Genomic DNA, 21,448 nt, shown 5'->3' with positions numbered 1-21,448 from the left:
GCAATTGTTTTTGGAAACCAGACACGACTTTGTTAGCTGCAATTCAGTGAAGTACTATTTCTGACAAGGTGGAAAATGAAGGCAGTAACAATGTTGTTGTCTTTGCTGCTTCAGGTTTGATGTCTGCAACATACACATCTGCACTAGGGCGTAAACATTAACTCACTGAAATAGCAGCTTCATTAGAAGCAGTGATGCAGTGGTAACAATAACATGGGTCAGAGATCATCGTAAGGCAAATGACTGTAAACACAACAGATGTTTCAGGAAATCATACTGTAGTCCAAAAACCACTGTTCATTTTCTAATACTGTTGCACAGCTCTTCATCACAGACATTATGACCTACTGTGAACTTCAATGATGGGTTTCTGCAGGTCGAGCTTTATGTTTAGTCAACATGCACATATGTACACTGAAAGAAAAAAGGATTCTGCCAGTATGATTGCAGCGTTTGCACCATGTAATCTGTGTGAGAAAACAATCGGTTTTACTGTTTCTGCACAGACCTGGTGAGAATGGAAAGTCCCAGTGTGGAACTAATACTTCTGGATTTGGTGGAAGTGACACCATCCTCTCTTATTTTGTCTTTAAAAATTCATTTTGAAGTTCAGCAGAGGATAATATGAAGCATCTGAAGCCTGGATTAAAACAAATCTTCAAATTTACTCACATTACTCTTAATGTAAAAGCTCCTTTTGCTGTGTGAGTGTTTTTTCTTGCTACGGTGTGATGGAGAAACTGTCACAAAATAAAAAAGAGACAAAGAGGGGCATTTGTTCTAGAGGTAGATGATTTGGCTAATGCCACTTTCAGACCAGCTTTATCCCTGTGTGACAAATCCCGCCCTTGTTGTCCACTTGAAAAAGGCCAGTCTGGCAACACAGTGTGCCAAAAAGCAATTCCAAAAACAAACACAGGAGAAAAAGAGCTAACCTGGTCGAGCAGCTCAAGATGCTTCACGGCTGATCACACATGACAAAATATACAATAATTACTTCGTCTGGTCCTCTGTGAAACTCTAAAATGTAGGTTGGATGTTGTTGATGTGGATTTGGATTATGAGAGGATGTTTGAAGGGCTAGCATGAACAGAAAGAACAATGACAGAGACCAAAACCTCTTCAGTGTTCACAAAGACTCGTCTCTGCTGTAAGAAGTCAGACTTGGCAAAATGTGAACTATTCATTAAAACAGTTTATAGAAACCAAACAATTTGCCTCAGCTGTTAAATAAAAAGGCATGACCCCCACTTCATCCCCAGTGATAAGACAGCACTGGTAGGATTTTCTAAGCACTTTTCCACTGGTCCTGTCCATAAATTCAGCTGAGCACTTCTAAATCCTCATCAGCCGCTGACAAATGAGAGCAGGATTCCCGAGTCGGGCTGGAACCTGCTCTCAAATTGATCGAGCCGTACAACTTCGCTGCGTGTTTGGAATAAGCAAAGGCTTTCCTCCTCATCATCTCCCCTTTCCACATGGAAATCATGAGCAGAGTGGAAAGCAGCACGCCCCCGAGGGTGAGCAGGCACAACCCGGCTATGACACACCGGTCCAGATGGGCCCCCACCCTGGCTTTCTCCCGCTCCAGCCGCTCCATCTCCCGAGCGGACACGCTGTCCGGGTCCACTCGCACGTCCCTGGGGACCGTGTAGGAGATGGCGACCAAAGAGATGCCAGTCACCAGGCAGGTCACGGCAATGATGAAGCCGTAATCCACGGACTTCCCCGAGTCGTCCGAGGAGAGGTCATCGTCGGACAGCAAGTAAAGTTCCGGGATGTCCTCCTCCTCTTCCTCCATCACCTCCTCCTGGTCGTACAGCTCACTTGAGGAGCTCCGGCTCAGTCTGCAGCTCTGTGGACTTGTCCCTATCAGCTGGACATCATCCTCATCATCTTCATCATCTCGGTGTTTGCAGGTGAAGGATGTTTCCGTCTCCTCCTCCGGCTGCGGGGCTCTGCGGGGCTCTGTCCATGGTGCTGAATCCTCTCCTCCGCCTGGATGAAGTGACTTCCCGCCGTCGTAGATGAGCTCAGCGATACTTTGCTTATTTAAAACCAGGGAGGTGTCTCTGGGATCGTGTTGATCAAAGTAAAACAGTTCGAGAGCAGCCATTTGAACATGGGCTGGGTTTCCCGATTTGTCAAGCCCATGCGTCCGCCTGTGTCAGTAAAACATGCAAAATAGAAACAAGAGAAAAGAGCAAGACGTTTAAACTCTGTGAAATTACCAAACAGAACACAGCAACTTTGATTCTTCGCATGCTTTGTCGCTGCAAACCACTTGATAACTGTGCACAAGAAAATCTATACGCAGCTCTCCTGTAGGTGCAGCGCAAGCGTTTTAAAGTCCGGCCAAGCAAGTCTCACATTAATTCCCATGGCTGCGTACGGTACAATTATTCTAAATTAGACATTTCCACTGCTCCTCAACACTTCATCATTTGTCTTTTCTGGCTCCTGCACGCTCTTGAACCGCTTTTCCAAAACACTTGTTTCCATGCGATGCGCTAATGAATGTAATTGCACCCGGTGCGTTTTAATAATCCCTTAATTAAAGAACAAAACGCGGCTCGGATACCTCTCTCCGCGTCTGGAGCTGCTCGCATCCCCGGCTGCTTCTGCTCCCTGGTCAATTAGAGGGAAAGCTGTGGCAGACCCCTCCCACAGACACAGCCTCACAGCGCTTATTACCGAGCCAACTTCAGCTTTCCCCGGTAATCAAATGAGAGGCGGCACACTGCGCAAAGGGAAAGTGAGCAGAGATATTCAGATGACGGTTCTACATCCTCACTAGAGGAAATAACTAAAGGCTTAATTGATAGTCGAAAATGGCGTTATTATTATAGGTGAGAGATAACTGATGGAGTCTAATCTGGTTTTAATAAACCATCAAAACTGAAGTTAAACATCATTAGAACCAGAACCACAATTAGTTAGTCAGTAGTGTTTCACTTAATAAATCCAAAACAGCTTAATGTTCACAACAGGTAACGATTCAGCTCACAGGCAGCAGCAGGTAGAACATAATAATCTCATTTCATTTATATATATTCAACATTTTGTCAGGTCCAAAAAGATTCACTGTGATTTGAACAGCTTACGGATGTTTTTGTCTTTTACTGTCTAAAACAGATTCAGGACCATTTAGGATGGGACCGTTTCACTGGTTCTAGAGGTTATAAAGGGGATTCATCCACGAATCTCTGTCTAAAAACTTTGACCTTCAGGTCTCAACACGATACAGTTGATGGACCAACCAGTCAGCACTGCCATCCTATTGATGGTTGATCAACAAATGATCAAATCTGCAGCTGGGAATATTCAATAAGAACATTGTGGCCCAGAACAACTGCGGTTTCTTTTCCACAAGATCAGAGATGAGCGATCCAATGGAGAGACTCGGCTGATGAAACTTGAAGAAAAGACAAAGACAAAAGAAAAAGTGTGTTTCACAGGAGGACAAGCATCAGTCAACACAGCGTTTTCATAAACCCTGCAGCTAAAGTTGTTCTTTGTGGCTCAGAGCTGATTTATAAAGCATCACAAAGTTATTTTTTAAATAAGGCCTAAATATATATTTTAATCACTTAAACCCTCAGTTATTGGTGCTCAGATTAGTGAAAGTGCAGCTATGGTCACAAAAAACAAACAAATAAACAGGGAATTAGCTTGAAATAACCTGTGAGAACACAACAGTAATTTAATTTATGTTTTGATGACAAGTAAAGAAAAAATACAACCATGACTGTAAACAGGATTTTAGAAAATCAACCAGTAACTTTACATCCACATCAACTGAGAGAAGCTTGACTCTAAAATAAATAAATAAAGAAAGAAATATCAGGCTACCACCAGCTGACTAGCCTAGCTTAGCACAATTTGTACAAAGACTGATACAGGTGAGCAGATTTGATCTCCTTTGGGTTGCTCTTTGACCCTTTTTCCAGTGTTTGTGCTAAGCTAAGCTAACCACCTGCTTGCTGCAGCTAGCATGTGAGATTCCCCAAATGTTAACCTGTTCCTTAAAATACACGACAGGACACAGGAATGGGACGTTTCACTTTGCATTTGCAGTGAATATGTAGAATACAGGTAGCTAAAGTGCTTCAGTGGTTTTTAATGAGAAGATCATTTCTACTGTTTACTAAGATCCACCACCCTGATCCCCGTGCACCATCCATACCTATGATACACTCTGCTCAATGGTCCTGTAGTGCTGAGAACCTTTTCACAGAGAAAGGAAAACAAAGACATCGTGCTTTAAGATGGTTTTGACATTTCAGACACAGGATGACAAAGAAGTTTTAAAGCAATTTAGCTTTCACGGCATAAAACCTTTAGAAGGGATCGTAACATCAACAATGTGGAGAAATGGGCCACACAGAAACTGAGCACATGCAGAAACTGTACAGTAACACTGTAACATACACAATAATACCTTAAAGTTACAGTTCACAGCATCGTGGTATCAAACTGGTGGTTGCATGAGGATCTAAATCCATCCAGTCCACCCAGTCGTCCCTAGACATTTACTTCACTACTCCTTCTGCTGACTGGTCCATTGAAGCCTGTTATGACTGTGTTCAGTAAATCTACACACACAAACACACACACAGAGGCTGAGAGACCCCCTGGCATCACTCCATCCCACAAACAGTTCACATGTCAAACAGCAGCTGGTGCATGAACATTTTGTTGAAATGAAATCTAAAGTTTATTGTGCTTCACAGGAAATGTTCATATTTTTTATGCTGCACTTATCTAATTAAAGAGGACAAACTGCGACAGGAAGTGGGGACACAACAGTCTCTCCACATGCTGAAACTGTCGGTGAGCTCTGCACCAAACACGGATCCAGCTGCAGCGTCTTTGTTGTGTTGTGCTGCTGACGTGTTCTCCTGGGATGTGACTGTTTGTAACTTAATCTCAACATGCAACCACCCAAAGGGGAAATTAATCTGCCTAACCACGACTTTAAGTGCAGCGCCGCAGTGAAATGAAAACTAACCACAGAGAGACGTACTCCGATGAAGCCCTAGACATATTCCCCTCCGTCACTGTCCAAGAGAAAACCACCAGACTATTCCCATGGGATATTTTTCTAGTAACACCACTGCTCTGTTGTTTATGATCCAAAGTGATTTGTCATTTCCTCTAGAGATGCTCCCAACCAGCAGGCCCGTTTTATTTACGCCATCCGGTGAAGTGTGGCATTTTACACTGATGGATCTGCTGTGAAGCCAGAGTACAAGCAAAGCTAAGAATAGCTGATGGGAAGCCAGAAGCAGCAGCAACAGAGGCAAAGACACAAAGTCCAAGGTTAGACTAGGACACAGGAAAACAGGCGTACGGGAAGACATGACTGAGTCAGACGGCCTTGCAACAGGCCAGGGAGGATGTTTGACTGTAAAGAGCAGTGATGTTGGACACACACACACACACACACACACACACACTGTATGTCTGCAGGATGGCTTATGTCCTGTGGTCACTAACCAGGAAGACGGAGCATAAGAGTTGAGTCAAGCTGCGATTTAAAGCTGAGCTGAGTTGTCGGAGTCTTCTCTCTGCTGTCGGTCTCACAGGATCTTCTCAGCCCTGCTGCACTGATAATCCATCTAGGACAAACGTCTCCATCAACATCCACAATCCATCAATTATTGGAAATATTCCTGATTGAAATTTGGAGTTTTGGGAACAATAAAAGTAAAATTTTAGCTGCAGTTGCTTTTTCAAATTCTGGGGAGGGCAGTTTGGTTTCAGCTTGCGAAGGAAAAACCAGGCCAGAGAGTTTTGTGTGTGTGTGTGTGTGTGTGTGTGTGTGTGTGTGTGTGTGTGTGTGTGTGTGTGTGTGTGTGTGTGTGTGTGTGTGTGTGTGCTCTGCACCAGATTGTCTGAACAAATGCTGCATCACGAGAAGTTTTTATTTGCTTGCAGTTTTGTATAATTCAGACAAATCTTGTTCCAAAACCAGGACAACAGGGTGAAATTAAAGTGAAGCTTCCAGTTTTCAGTGAGTGATGACGACTATTAAACATTTCAGAAAACATATGATGTGAATAAGCTGTTATAACTAAAGGTCAAACTGGACAGATGTAATCTGAAGTGTTCACGTATTCTGGTGTCTAGCAGAACGAAACTTCATCAAGCAGTCAGACAACCTGAATATAAATATTGTGTATCAGTCTTCAGCAATTGGACTCAACCTGTTTCTGTCCAACAACGGTCATTATGGGCCAAGACTTTACAAGCTGTGTGGAAATGCATTTGCGTCTGTTTCCCAGTTTCATTTATAAATGAAAACTGTTTAATAGAGATATCTGAGGGGAGAGATTATGTAGCTTCTGTGTATTCTGAGATATAACAATATAAACAGGAATTGAATAGATCACATCATTGTTTGGTATTTATACATCTTCATATTGTATCTATTAAGATTCAGATTTGTGTGTTTGTTTTTTTCATCCAGCACCTGCAAAAATAGATTCATTGATGTTGCCTACGCCTCGAGAAGATTTGCTTCAGGCTTAACTCTGTATTTACATTGTTATCTACAGTTAGTTCTAAAAAATAATATAAAACTTTTAATGCAAATTATCAAAGAAAAAACTTTTTTGTGCTACTGAATATCTCTAATTCTTAACGGCTGTGTCTCCAACTTTACAGAACCTACACAACTGGACATTTACTGTATCTGGAACCGGTAAGAACAGACGCCAGTGTGAATCCTGAATAAAAGACATATTATATTAGTACATACAGAATGAAAACGCCAGATTTGTTTGTTGATGAATCCATTCAACGTACAAAACAATAACTGTCTTAGAATTAACACTGACATCTGGTGACTTCTTTTCCATGAAGCTGAGAAATAATTCTTATACATGAGTAACTTACAAATATATCTATTACAAATACAATAATAATAAAATATACAAATTTCCATACATAAAGCTAAGTCTGCAGCTGTCATGTGTGTTGTACAAGGAACTAATAACTGTCCAGGCTGTGAGGAATCAGGTGAAGAAGATAGAGAACGGTTTCATTTCTGTCAGTGGATGTTACAACAAACTGGACCTCGCAGCACACTTACCACTAATTGAGAGAGGTCAGGGTCGGATCACTGGGCAGCTTGTTTATGGCTGACGTGTGTGTGTGTGTGTGTGTGTGTAGGGTTGACAGCCATATGGGTCTCTGGGTTTGCTCAGACTGACTTCCTTGAAGATTACCTACCACTGTGCCTATAAAATAGCCAGAGGTCATTTCACATTTTAAAGGTCTGTTATGCCTTCTGTGAGTAATGATTCACGCAGGACGTGTCTGTATAATGTAAAAACAGTCGGGACCAATACTTGTTTTGATATACTGTATACATGCTGTAGGTGTACGTTGTGTAACAGCAGCATTACTCAAAGAAACTGCCTCATTTTATGGTTTATGTGTCTTTGGGCACAGAAACAGACGCACAGATAGAGGCATACATGGTGCAGAATATCGTTAGGTTCACGTTATCTATATTCATGAGGTACCTGCGGAGAATATTATAATCTTTCCTCAACTGCCATCCTTTTTAGTATTTTTGTCAGAACTAGGCAGTGCTTCTGTTGATTGTTAGTGAACCACGAGGCGCTGACTGTTTCTGTTAGTGTCAAAGGTAATGGTCTGTGGGCCCAGACATCATCGACTCCCCCAGCTCTCGCAGTCGCACATGTTCCTCCTGCTGGCTCCAGGTTGAAAACAGGCAAAGCTTCATCTGTTTCTGCAGATTTGTCTCTTTTCCTTTTGTTCCCTCCTATTTCTAAATATAAAAATGACCGAAATAAACACACCATCAGTTCCCCTGTGCCTCTGTACTCTAGTGGTCTAACTATTATTACAGCTGATTAAGATGAATATTCTTAATTGTATTTTGTTTCTTTAAAGGAGCAGTCCAACGTTTTTTCAGCAAGCTGTGTCGTCTGATGCATGTATCTGTGTTAAGGCTGTTCACTATTTTTTTATTATTATTTATGCTATTTCAACTCACAAACATGCCGCATATGAATTTATATAGCAGGCAGGTTTTCACACCAAAATATGTGTTTAAGATGAGCTCATGTCATATAATTATTCTACTGCATAGCAGAGTGCAGTGGGGCTCCTTTGAGGTCACTGACGACCAGGTGGACGTCGAGTTGAGTCACATTCAATAGTTAAATGTTGACAACTGCACAACTAAATCTGGACATTGACGAACTTTATTAACAATGTTGATATAAAATGAATTTAATTCAATTTGATTTGATGCACCTACTGTAAATCTGTTTTGTTTTTTATTCATAGTATTAGTAAGTAAAAACAAAAAAGACCATTAATACCAACAAAAGTGGAAAATAACACAACTCATATAAAGGTTTTCTACAGATTGTAAACAGATTCCCTGGAATGTTCCACAAAATCACTAATTTCACTGAACTCTTAATTACTTCAAATCATTTTTAAATAAGATTTTCACTTAAATTAAATTATTAAGTTATTAATTATTGCTAATCAGCCTATTGTGTGTTGCAAAGTGTCTCAGCAATGAAAGTTTGAATGATTCATGCAGTTAAGTTATTTGAAAAAATGACACATGTGAAAGTGCACAAACCATCATTACTGGTGTTTTAGTGAACATTTTATTATATTAAAACTAACACTGTACAAGTGAACACCCACAGTATTTATTATTATCTCAGGTACCGATCAGAATTGTCCTTAAGGTGGCAGTAAAACTCTTTCACTTCTTTTCTGGAGCTCATTCTACTTTTTATTTCTCCCACTGTAAAGACACACATTTCTTCAGCAAGTAGACATGTAGTTAAAATCATTTTCTCCTTTATCCACTTAATTTTTATCAGAGAACGATGCCAGTAAACCGTGTATTTAATTTACAATTAAAGACAATTATAGATTAAATGTAAAATCCTGTTTAAATGACCTGCTGCTGTAAAATGTCTGCAGCACATTTGTATCTATTGACTTCACACAGGACTAAAAAGAGGAGAACACTGACATTCACATACTCTTAATTACTAGTAGATGATGGGAAACATGGGAGAAAAGGGATGTGTGTGTGTGTGTGTGTGTGTGTGTGTGTCATTGTTATGTAATTCCCTGTCATCTCACTCCGCCTGTTGCTTGCCATGGACGCTTGACAACCTCAGAGCTCGAAGCTAAATACGCGCACGACTCCAGTGAAGTGTTGGCGTGATCGTCGCCGTTCTCAGCTCAGCTCCTGGAGAATGGGCACAGTTGGTGTGGAGGAGAGTTTCCCACCTCCACAGTGTTGTGCTGAGAACAGACAACTGCAGATTCCCATGTTGTTGGACAGCACGGCAGCTAATGCAGGTCACAGCACAGCTCTCTCTCTCTCTCTTTGTGCTTTTCACGTTGGCTTCACACAAGAGTATCAGTGTTTTTATCACCTGCAGCAGTTCATACAATAAATAATGAAGAATATAATGAACGAAAGAAGTTGAGTAGTACGTGAACAGAGTAGCAGTGAGGCTGAAGCTCTAATTACTACTTTAATTAACTACAAATTTGAGCAGCTATTTTAACAAACACGTGTAATCAAACACACTAATAATCACGACCACGGCCTCTGCAGCACAACATGCTTCCTTATGTACACGGAATTCAAATGTAAGATAAGGACAATTAATTCATGTTCTTCCATAAAAGTACAATGTTAGATTATCATTAGATTCTACAGGAAACTGTTCAGTGTCTCTAGCTTCACTTAAAGGGATTCAAATACTGATTAGCTCCAACCCACAGAGTACTGCGTAATATGAAGTTGACTTTATTAATGTTCAGCCTGTTGAGCTGAGCTGAGCCAGCGGAGGATTTCTGCACTTTAAATCACATCTTAACACTTAACTACATTCGGATTTTATTTGTTAGTAATGAAATAATACAGACTGACAAAAAGACAAACGTGTGGTTTTATTTTGGTGTTTGTCCAGCTGGTCGTGTTCACTGGGGGAGCTCTGGTTTTGAAAATGTAATGATGGTATAATCCCATCGCATGCGTAAAGCGAGCTTGTGCCAAAAGCGAGGCTCAAAACCAAAGCGCCATCTGTCCGACAGACACACTTTGTTCAGACGAGATCAGAGCGACGCGTCGCTTTTTACGCACAACATGATCGCGGAGTTCTACCTGAGTCCGAGCAGCTCTTTATCACTTTATGATGGTTTAATGTTCCACACACCCCTGGGTGCACCTTCGAGCTATATGGTGTCGATATACACCATCATTGACCTGTAGAGTCGCTTGATCTTTGGCTTTTGTCGCGCGTAAAGTCTGTTTGTGGCGCCGAGAAGCAACCAAAGCGCCGTCGAGTCCATTTTCTTCTCGGATATTTGAAGTTAAACACTAACATGGAAAACTTTACAGCATCTTCAGAGACGAACCACACTTTAGGGGTTTGGACAGACTACAGCATCCAGTACAAAGTGATAAGTAGTTTGCTGCTTTTCGTGATCTGTGCTTTCGGCATCGTTGGCAACATTATGGTCATCCTGGTGGTGCTCACCACCAAACACATGAGGACTCCCACTAACTGCTACCTGGTGAGTTTGGCTGTGGCTGACCTGATGGTGCTAATAGCGGCGGGTTTACCGGCTGTGGCGGACAGTATCTTCGGATCATGGGTGTTCGGGCACTATGGGTGCCTCTGCATCACCTACTTTCAGTACCTCGGGATCAACGCGTCCTCTTGCTCTATAACAGCGTTCACAATAGAGCGATACATCGCCATCTGTCATCCGATTAAAGCTCAGTTTCTCTGCACTTTGTCCAGAGCAAAGAAGATCATTTTGTTCGTCTGGGCTTTTACTTCTCTGTACTGCGTGATGTGGTTCTACCTGTCAGACATTCAGAAGCTGGTGTACGACAACATCACCATCATCACCTGCGGCTACAGAGTCCCCAGGAAGTTTTATTTACCCATTTACTTCTTTGACTTCGGCGTCTTTTTTGTGCTGCCCCTGCTGCTCTCTGCGGTCATGTACGGACTCATCGCCAGGATCCTCTTCCTCAACCCGCTGCCCTCCGACCCCAAAGACAAAAAGAAGAACGGCCACAACAACAACACCATCAGTAAAGGCACCAGCTGCAAAAACTCCCGTCACTCCAGCTCCACCGCGACCTCCCGCAGACAGGTAGGTGGTGTGTGCGCGCACAGGACAAAACATGTCTCCAACCTTAAAGTGCACATATGTTCATCTGTAAAGTAGAAATACCGCTGCTAATTACCTTTTGTACCATGCACAACATATTCGTCAGATACAAACCTTTTCTTAATGTTGTTAAGTGTGTTTAAGTGCAATTTGGGTGAACTGACCCTTTATCATGTTATCATTTTATTACAAATGGGCAGCCTTACATGGGCTCCTTGTCTGTTATTTAATCTGTTCATAGCTCAACAGTAGACACTCTGTTGCTGTTGCAGTCTTCAGATGTCTCCTTTCTGCCCACTACAGGTGACCAAGATGCTGGCGGTGGTGGTGATCCTGTTCGCCATGCTCTGGATGCCGTACCGCACTCTGGTGGTGGTCAACTCTTTCCTGCAAGAGGCCTACCTGGACAACTGGTTCCTGCTCTTCTGCCGGATCTGCATCTACCTCAACAGTGCCATCAACCCGGTCATCTACAACGCCATGTCGCAGAAATTCCGCGCCGCTTTCCGCAAGATCTGCCGCTGCGGGCGCAAGAGCTCCGATAAACCTGCCACCTACAGCGTGGCCCTCACCTACAGCGCCGTGAAGGATACTTCAATGGTGGAAAGCACGGATCACTTCACGACAGAGCTGGAGGAGCTCACTGTCACAGACGAACTGCTGTCTAATCAGAAAATGATGTTTCCAGACCCCTGTGTGTATGGAAAGGTGAATTTTGGTGATGCCTGAGGATCATCTGAGACCAGAGAGAGAAACCAGAGGGTCCATCAAGGATTAAAGACTTGCCTTGCTTAAATGTTGCATAATGGAGTCCGTTAAGTGGGAATATTGTTTCCTGAGTGCCTGCTGACCTTTTCAAAAGGCACGCTGCTGCAGATAGAGATGCAAACACAGATTATAGCCACTGATGCGTAATGACAGTCTTTGGGGCACAAAGCCAAACATACTCTTCATCGAGAATGATCCTGGACATTGTAAAGCCACAAACATCGACAGATAAACGCTCTCTTATCACACAGCCGCTGTCTTATCTTGGACCTGCCCACGTAATATACTGTGCATGAGTCAACAAAACATGAACGTGAACAAAAACACCATTACCACTTCAAATAGATGGTGTTTGTCACAATCCAGACCGGCACAGAGTCGTTGCAGATCTTTAAAGCTGCACACCGCACTGTACGCACCCACATCGCTTCTCTCTGCTTCGAGCAAGTCTGCCTGATTTACTGTGAGTGAAAAAGTGTATTCTCACACCAAAAACCTTGTCCCTGTGCAGCTCTAATAGCTGAATGGTATGCTGCCTCCCTGATGTTCTCAGGGCAGGCGATCCATTAAAGAGTGAGTCACACCTGAACCTTCACTGACAAAACAGGTCCTATTTTTATTGTGAAGGACATCTACACGGCCTCAGGCACATTGTGAAAACCAAGGCAGACTGTGCAGAGAATCTGGATGCTGGAGTTAGAACTGTTTCTTCTAGTGTTCGCTAACAAATGGGAACAAGAATCTATGGAGCACTTTGTTAACAGTGCCATAAAAGGTTTCATACTTGCTGCCATAGCTGCCGCATTATAATCCTGATTCTACTAAGGCATATTTCATGGAGGGTTTATAAGGTGTCACAATCAAATATATTTATGGTGTCTTTATGATGCTTTATTGATTAGAAATTAGCAAATTATAAGAAGAGTTTCTGGGTTGCCTGGTATCCCTGCATCACAATAAATTAGTACTTTAATTTCATTTACTGCTTCTCAGACAGAACATCCAGAGGTTTGCAGAGGAGATGGAGAATGGGGTCAGCAATTTCCTGTTTTATATTAAAAACAAAAATAGGTAATGGATATAAATGACTGAGACTATCACAGGTAGAGATTTATGACCTTACTTCAATCTGTGATGACATGGAGGAACACAGCCTCCTGTCAGGAGGACAACTGAGAGCAGTTTGACAGTTCCAGAAGTTCCTCCAAGTCAGTTAATTAGGTTTAGTTTAGAATATTAACATGTTTTGGGCTTTGAGTTCTTAAACGTACGTCAGAACACAATCATCTCACTGTGAAGAGGTGCTGAAGTCAGACTCACTGAACAGCACTGGCAGTGGTGCCGAGATATTTGAGCGATGTTTGTTCTTCTAACCACTGGACTTCAACTATTTCTGCTTGATTAGTAGGTTTTGCAGCGTTCTTGTTTACTGTAATCTCATAATGACTAACCGCAGAAGGGAGGGGGGAGAGTTGCATGTTGCAGCTTTAAGCTTAAGCTGCTACAGAATACCTGGCTGAAAAGCAGCGTGTGCACCTGTAACCACACTCAGCAGTGAAGTCACGGTGTTACGACACATCTTGTTCCCTTTCTGACCTGAGCATTAACAAGATTTTCACAGCTGTTAAAGTTACATTGATTAAGAAAGTCTAACCCTCCTATGAGCAGCCAGCAGCAGTGGTTTTAAACTGTATATAGTGTGATAAAGATATATCCAGTGTATGTTGATCTCTTTTAGCTGCAGCACCATCCGTTCCATTCAAGCATCAGTGTTGGTGATTTCAAGCTGAGGCAAAGTGAATGTAGTGTTCTGCTGTGGTATTTCGTATCATGTAAACAGTGGATTTAACAAACAAACAAGCGCTTCGCTCATCTTCTTTCTTTGTGAGAGTGAACTGGTGAACACGACATGTTTAGATGTGCTGACGCTGTGTGCCATTTTCTACCCGATCAGTGACTGTTTATGAATTTCTGAGCACAGTCTCCCGCACCGGGGGACGTAATTGGGCAGCAGTGGCTGCAGATGCAGTGGAGGAGGATGGAGCTGTTGCAGTCCAACAGGATTTCATTGACTATGTAGAAAATGTCAAATAACAGTCACTGATTTTGTTTATTGATTGTACCAGTACTGTACCTGCCTTAAATATATCAGATTCATGCACTCGTGTGTGTTCCCTACGTATTTAAAGTAATTATTTATAGTGAAAAGATCGAGGACTTATCTGTATATTCTTATGCCACCTTTACTTTCATTAAAACATTATAAATATTATTTTTTGATGTACTGTTTGGATGCTGCTGCCTTGGTCTTGGTTTTTAGATTAATGTGATCCTGTGAGTTTGTTGATGCTTATCCATGTATTGTTAATTTGTACATTTTACCTAAATAAAGTCGCTCTTGTAATTAGATGATTAATTCTTTTTCTCTTGGGGGCATCAACCTTTCTTTTCTAAAACATCTCGGATGCTTGTGTTTTCAATTTAACTTCTATTAACTCTTCAGCTCCTCGCTGACGACCTGCTGAGAAGGATTTGGTTGAACTTTTAATATAAACTGAAATGTGAAAAGCATTTTATCTGTGGAAGACTTAAAGATGAGGAATTTAATTAATCATGATACAAATCAACATTTTTATATTAACCACTAGTTAAATGAATTAAATATTAACTATGTATAATATAAATATTGTAGCTCATAGTCAGGAACCAACAAATTAATAATAATTATAATTAATATTAAAGTTCTGAACGCAGGCAGAGCTAGAAACCACAGCATAGCGGCTCCTTTCCACTGTATTTCCCTGAGGAAGCTGTGGAGGCCAAATCCATTAGGAGTCCAGAAACATGACTCTGAATAAACGATGTATGAGTAAATGTTGTTCTTCAGATAGAGAATAAAGAGACTTTTAGCCTTGTCTAAAGATTCTCAGCCATCCAGGTGAAGTTACCTGAAAAGTCGAGTCATGGCAACTGACATCATGTCGTGTTAGATTGAAATGTTTCACTACTGTAGTGAAACGATTTGACCTAACGAGGAGGAACGACAACCTGCTGTAGAACACCATTTACATCAGATGACTCCAATGCAAGTAAGAAAAAGGTGTTGAGGCAAATGTGACGACTTGACAGTTTTCTCTGCCTCCACTGTGCTTCACAGATTTGAGCAGATCCTTTCCTACCCCTCACTTTGGCCTTTGTTTAGATGCATCTTGTGACTTCTGTAGACTTGGTGGATTGTGATTTTTCACCACTGCACTGTGGAGACTGTTAGTGACACTGTGATTGTTTAGTTTTTTGGTTTTTCATCAAAGCTCTTTTTAAAGTTTCTGTCATCAGCTGCTGTTGTTTCTTGGCTGACGTGATCTGTGTGTGTCGCTGAGTACACCAGGGATTTCAAAATGTGTATGTATGGTTTGATTAACATCAAATTAAAAACTTTCCACTCTTCAACAGATTAATTAGCCTTGCTATTTTTTAATTTAGACAACAAATAGTACAGTAACATTAATGGACAACATATAGTGTTTTGCCGATCTTCGCCGACCGCTCCTTTGACAGAATGGAAATTTAAATGTTTAGTATATGATGTGTCAAACTATAGCTCCCGCCCGATCCATCACTGAACATTATGCATAACACTCATTTAAATTCAAATAGAAACCATTCCTACAAGGCAGATACTTCAGGAACATAAATGGTGCATTTCTCCCCAATAAATGTGATTTCTCAATTCATATCTTTCAAGCAGCACCTAATATAAACAGCTCCAGTCTGCCAGGCTGTTTGTGTTACTGCCATCGTCAGGACTAAAATTGTGTGAGCAGAATTTTAAAAGGCTCAATGCACTTTCTCTGGAGTGTAAATAATGTTTTGATATGAGCCCTCCCTTCCTGTGTGCAGGAGACTGAGAAGTGAGAATGACTAGAAAACACATCGAACTTTAGCCATCCCCTGATGGAGACCTGTTTTAAAACAGTGAAGAAAGGATGAGCTTGTCCTGTGTGTATCTACATTTTGATGCTGTATTTTACAGTCGACTCATTTGAAAGATCAGTTTTACCAATTTACAAACATATACAGAGATTCAGGGATGTGTAGAGTTTCTACAGAATTTTGTTAATGTTGATTGAAGATTTGTTTCAACTGGAACTGGAAAAAATGATGAAATGTTGATGAAATCCAAAGTCTGTCCCACTTCTAATGTTTTTAATGCAATGTGACATCAATGCAGCAAACAGATACCTATGAACACCCAAATACAACAGAGGTACTGTATATTTTTATTTGTGGTGCTTAAAGCATTGCAAGCAGCCCATATAAAAAACATATAACCAAATAAAAACCTGAAATCATCTGCAATAAAAAATCCTAAAAGCAGAAGAACACTGAATATTCAAACTATCCACACAGAGCCAGCTCTTGGCATTTGAAATGTGACATGCAGGACAAAAATACTTACTAAATGAAAACTCAGAGGATCTATAAAGTCATTTTTTCTAAACTATAGAGACCTTGAATAACTACAGCAGCAATTCATTCAGAATATTTGTCTTCAGATAATCACAACAGAACTTATCTTGAGGGGGCAAAAATCAAACAGCAGTTTTCTCTAAACAGCACAGAGAGCGTCGCTGCTGTGATTACTGGAGATTTACAGCATGTTCTCAGCAGGTTGACATGAGTTGGTCCTCTGAAGCAAGTTTAAGTGTAAATAAAATGTCAAACTAATTCAGACGCATCCATCCAACCCCGCTGCAACCAGAAGGCGATAAGGAGGGAAAGAAACTGTCTGAAAAAGGGAAAGGTAACTGTCTTTCTTACCATTACACATGGTAGGAAAGCTTCAGAACAAGGAGAACTGACAAAATTAAGGCTATAATAAAAATTATCATCATTATAAGCTTTTTTAAATGCCCAGCGGTCTACTACTATTTATTTATTACTATTTCTGACTATTTGAGTGTAACACATTACAAATAATTGTGTATGAATGTTTGCCAGTCTAGTCATCCTTTTAAAAATATCCACAACCCTGCTCCAAAAATATATCAACATATCATTATTACAACTACCCACAAACGCATCACTACAGTTTGGTGCATTCATTGACACCGTGTATTTCTGTGGCTTTGTTTTTTTGTTTAGGTTAACTAAACCCAAATTAACTTAACTAATAAGTAGTACTACAACTATTTTGGCTACTACTTTAAAAAACAACACTAGAGAGAAAGTCTACCACCCACCTTGTTTGATTGGCAGGCGATTTCTGAGAATTACAGAGCAGAAACATCACAGCAATTATCCATTAGCAACAAGTAACAAAATCAAAACTACAAAAAAACAAAAACCTGTAGATAGTCACTTGAAATTCTGTTCTTGTGTGACAGGGTATAATTAGCAGAATTTCTACAAGAGGCAGGCTTGAATTAGCTGAATCCCATTAGTGCCCCTGTAGAAGTTAAATAACAGTGCATCCACACTATAATATGAAATAGTCTGAATTTACCTAAATCAAGTGTCAAAACAGACAAGTTGCAAAGGAGGGACTGATAAAGTAAGAGTGCAGGAGGGCATGGTACAGTCAGAAAAAAGAAAATGATGGACGAGCAGAGAGAGAGAGACATCATTCAAGTAGACGCAGAGAGGTAGAGTTAAACTTTCTGCCTCATTAAGTCTGAAATAAATGTGATTTGAGCACAATAAAAAGAGGTTGTTCTGTGATAATGGGACTGTAATGTTCGTTATGACACCCCGGACAGAGACAGCTACAAAGACAAGGGGTGGGGTAATTACAGCTCTCCTACAACAACGCGGCAGCCGCAGCTTTTATGAATAATTACACGTGGAAGAAAATGAACCAGGGTGAGTGGTTGTTCAAAGAGAAATCACTTCTTCTCCAAAGACTCTGAGTGAAAAGTGCAGTTTTTATATCACACAGCTACAGTAATGAAACCGAGTACTTTGAACTTCTCATCCAATAGTTACGTGGCCTTAAGGATGATATTCTATCATTTTATTATCGTCAACAAATCCCATGAAAAGATCAAAACCAGCAATGATTTGATTCATGTTTTCCAAGTTTTCAGTGTTTTTTAGATGCAGCAGCTTTTAGCGAAACAGTTGTAATATCCCACGATACAATAGCTGACAGACATAATTAGCAAGCAGTTGCTGAGTATAGTGAATTTTCACTGAGAATCCAGATCCACAATAAATGAATGTCTACCTGGCTCCGTGTCTGCCGTGTTGTTCAGTGATACATGACTTTCTCAGATTACATTTTAATTGAATTAATATAAAATTCTTGACATTTGGGGAAATAATTATTCACTTTCTTGCCAAGATAAGAGGATCAACACTACTCTCATGTCTGTGCAGTAAATATGAAGCTACCCTCAAAACATGTTAGCTTCCAGATAAATTTACCTGTATAGCTCCAAAGCTCACTAATTAACATATTATAGTTGATCTTGTTTAACCAGAACTAAAACTACATTTTCTATAAACTATTAATTCATTCAAAAGATTACAGGGTTATATATCTTATCTTAAGATGTTGACACTTCATACGACGTCACAGCATTCGCCGCCTGTGGAGAGGCGACTGTGCAGGTATGACATCCATATCATCTAATCACTCTTCCTCAATCGACTGATCCCATCAGGGAGGAGCTCTATTCATTACCGATGAATATGCAATCAACTCAATAACAATGCACCTACTTGATTCTCCTGCCGGAGAAATATGTGGGTTTGTTTACTTTAATTGTTTAATCATTTAAAATGTGCCAATTACACCTGTAGAGAGGAGCAGTTCCAATCATGAGGAGCTGAGCTCTAATCACAAACCAATTGTTTTTTTTTTCCAAGGCCAGTCAGATCTCCTCACTGACAAGATGACACAACAATCAGCATCTGCAGATACTAATATTAAAACTGAAAATGACTCATGATAAATTAATGCAAAGATCACTCCTTAATATAGTGAGAATGAAACAGCAATCTGTATTAATTATGACTTTATGTATTTACACACTTCAGTTACACTATTTTGTTATTAATATTCATAAATAACCAGAAACAACTTTTAATAAAATGCTCTGCAGTCTGACTCCATATGGCCTAAATATAAAACATTACTAGAATCATCACTATGCAAAAACTAAACCTTCTAAAAGTCGGATTCATGTCAGAGCTGCTGTATTAGAAAGCTTTAGATTGTAGAGGTGTACCTAATAAAGTGTCCAGAGAGTTCATGTGCAGCTGTCTAATTTCCTAAGAGGGATCAATAAAATCTGTTTAAATAAAAGATATGTTGCAGAGAGGGATTCGATCCCTCGTATGCAGCTGCAATTTTGTGACACTGAAATAACAGATATGGAACTGGTACACACTCTTCTGTGCAGTCTTCTGCTTGGTGTTGCTGGTGATATTACCTTACCACTCATTCAACAGTGGTCCTGTAACGTATTTGTAATTGTTTTTGTTATTAAAAAAAGAACAGCCTGTAGCAACTAATCATTTGCTTTTGTTTTTAATATTTTACAACTGAGCATTTACCTATTACTTAACTTCAGACTATAATATATAGATACACTGGAGTCTGCTACACAATCATCAATAATGCACTTTTTGCTGCAACATCAATATTTCAAATAAACTTCTCAATCAGCTGGGTTTTTCCCTTTAACCACACTCTTAATGTATAAAACAAATGTAATTAACTTCATCAAAGCTGCATGTTAATTAAACTGTAATGTCATATGAGTCATCTACCCACACCAGCGCTGTAATATCCCTCCTGTCTTTTGTTATTTGATTATAATTTATGCATTAATTAAAGTACCTCTATATCTTGTGCTGGGGGTGTGAACTGCACAGTGTGACTGAAAATACAAACACTGGTAATAAATGTGTTGTTTTGTTCAAGTTTACTGACCCTGCAGCCGGTGAAATTCATTCAGAGGAACAGATTAAATTTTTAAAAAGCATATGTGTCAAAATTGAAAAGCGCTCTTTTAATAAAGTTCCCAAAAAGACTTCAAAAGACATGTAGTGTTTACCTGAAAGCAGCAATATGAAGGTGTGGGACATGCAGGCGGCGAGCAGCAACTATCTTTCATTATCCAATTCTCTGTGGTCAGATGGCTTGACAACATGTTTTTCTCTTTGTATCTGAGTAAACACAGAGCCCGTCCTCAGAGATATTAGCCGCTCTCACAGGCGGCCCTCAAGTGATCTAGCGATGCCGGTGCAGCTAATAAAACCGAGCAGTGCGGTCTAATTCAATTGCACAGCAATAATTAAATAAAACCTGAGTGTAAAACTGGATTTTCCTGTGAAACAATGAGAGGAGAAAAGAGGAAATAAGTCGATAGCGCGCCTCAGAAACCAGCAGTTCTTAGGAACTGAGCACACAAATTACCCTTACTGATGAAGACTATTGAATTGGGATTCATATCTTACTCACAAAACATCATGCTCTGTGCGTTTGTTGTTCCAGTTCACACAAAACCACAACTTCAAGCTTAATCAATTCATTGGTTAGAACAGTTCCCCAATAATTTTGGAGCATCTGCAAGTTTTACCAGACAGAAAACACCGTCATGAAAACACACAGATAATAAATGTGGTTCTTGCAGGAGAGTGAGTTGAAGTTGTGTTTCTGCCCTTTGGTTTTAATTTATTTATTTTTTAAAATCTAATCCTACAGAAAGATCTGCTTGTGTCTCTCTCTGCTCTATTTTGGTGTTACAATCAAAGAAAATCTATTATAAAAAAGGGGGGGGGGGGGCATCCGTATACAAAAAATATCCATTAGTGTCTCTCGAATCTTTTTGTGCGTAGCTGGGTGATTGAATGTGCAGGTTTCTTCAGGGCGTTTTGAAATGGAAAAAGAAAATACCACTGCTGAACGAACAAAGGCAGTTTGTTTACCGACAGGAGCTTCTGCAGAAAGATGTGAAATGTACAGCTACTGTCCAGCTGTGGCCATTTTAATGCTGGAGAGAACGTGCAGACGTTTAAAATGTGGATTTTCTTCCATTACTTATTGCAGATTTGACAGGAGCACATTTATTATAGTTTAACAGCTCAGAGGAAAATTGCATAAGACGCCATCTGCAGGATTTCTAAATAAGCTTCTAGCTGGTTTGAGAATTGTTGCATTTCCGTTTAAAACCTTCACCAAAATAAAACAAAAAAAAAAAAAAAAAAGAAATTAGTGACAGACGACTGAGGAGATTTTTCAGATTTTAGGCTTCGTCCAACTGATCCGTCCAAGATTGAGGCTAATGCAACAGGAGCCAGTGTGAAGTCAGAAACATGTTTATGTAAATTTATGGAAATGAATGTTCGCTTCGTTTATAATTCCACAGAGCCAAAGAGCGGGATTTCCTCAACGCCCTCCTCCCCACTGACCATCTGACACAGTACTACAACCAACTGTCGGTGCAGCACAGCAAGCCATCAG

General features: G+C 40.4%; 2 protein-coding genes across 2 annotated transcripts; one reads left to right on the top strand and one right to left on the bottom strand.

The window, feature by feature from the left end:
* Window positions 1–1,092: 1,092 nt before the first annotated feature.
* On the bottom strand, window positions 1,093–2,116 carry LOC113155067 (transmembrane protein 74). Its single transcript, XM_026349565.1, has one exon. It carries the CDS (start codon window positions 2,114–2,116, stop codon window positions 1,322–1,324), a length of 795 nt encoding a protein of 264 aa, XP_026205350.1. The 3' UTR covers window positions 1,093–1,321.
* A 7,560-nt stretch (window positions 2,117–9,676) lies between these two features.
* Window positions 9,677–14,366, top strand: trhrb (thyrotropin-releasing hormone receptor b). The gene is made up of 2 exons (XM_026346850.1): window positions 9,677–11,190; window positions 11,512–14,366. Exons 1-2 carry the CDS (start codon window positions 10,408–10,410, stop codon window positions 11,935–11,937), a joined length of 1,209 nt encoding a protein of 402 aa, XP_026202635.1. The 5' UTR covers window positions 9,677–10,407; the 3' UTR covers window positions 11,938–14,366.
* Window positions 14,367–21,448: the final 7,082 nt, after the last annotated feature.

Source organism: Anabas testudineus, chromosome 11, assembly GCF_900324465.2.
Source record: "Anabas testudineus chromosome 11, fAnaTes1.2, whole genome shotgun sequence".
NCBI classification, from domain to species: Eukaryota; Metazoa; Chordata; class Actinopteri; order Anabantiformes; family Anabantidae; genus Anabas; species Anabas testudineus.
The sequence above is the reverse complement of the archived record's forward strand: the minus strand, read 5'-3'. Positions and strand labels throughout refer to the sequence as shown.

Bases quoted from the DNA above. Each gene is read 5' to 3' on its own strand.
- LOC113155067 (XM_026349565.1), bottom strand. From the start codon at position 2,116: ATGGCTGCTCTCGAACTGTTTTACTTTGATCAACACGATCCCAGAGAC.
- trhrb (XM_026346850.1), top strand. From the start codon at position 10,408: ATGGAAAACTTTACAGCATCTTCAGAGACGAACCACACTTTAGGGGTT. The intron at 11,191-11,511 runs GTAGGTGGTGTG...TGCCCACTACAG, and splicing joins CCGCGACCTCCCGCAGACAG to GTGACCAAGATGCTGGCGGT.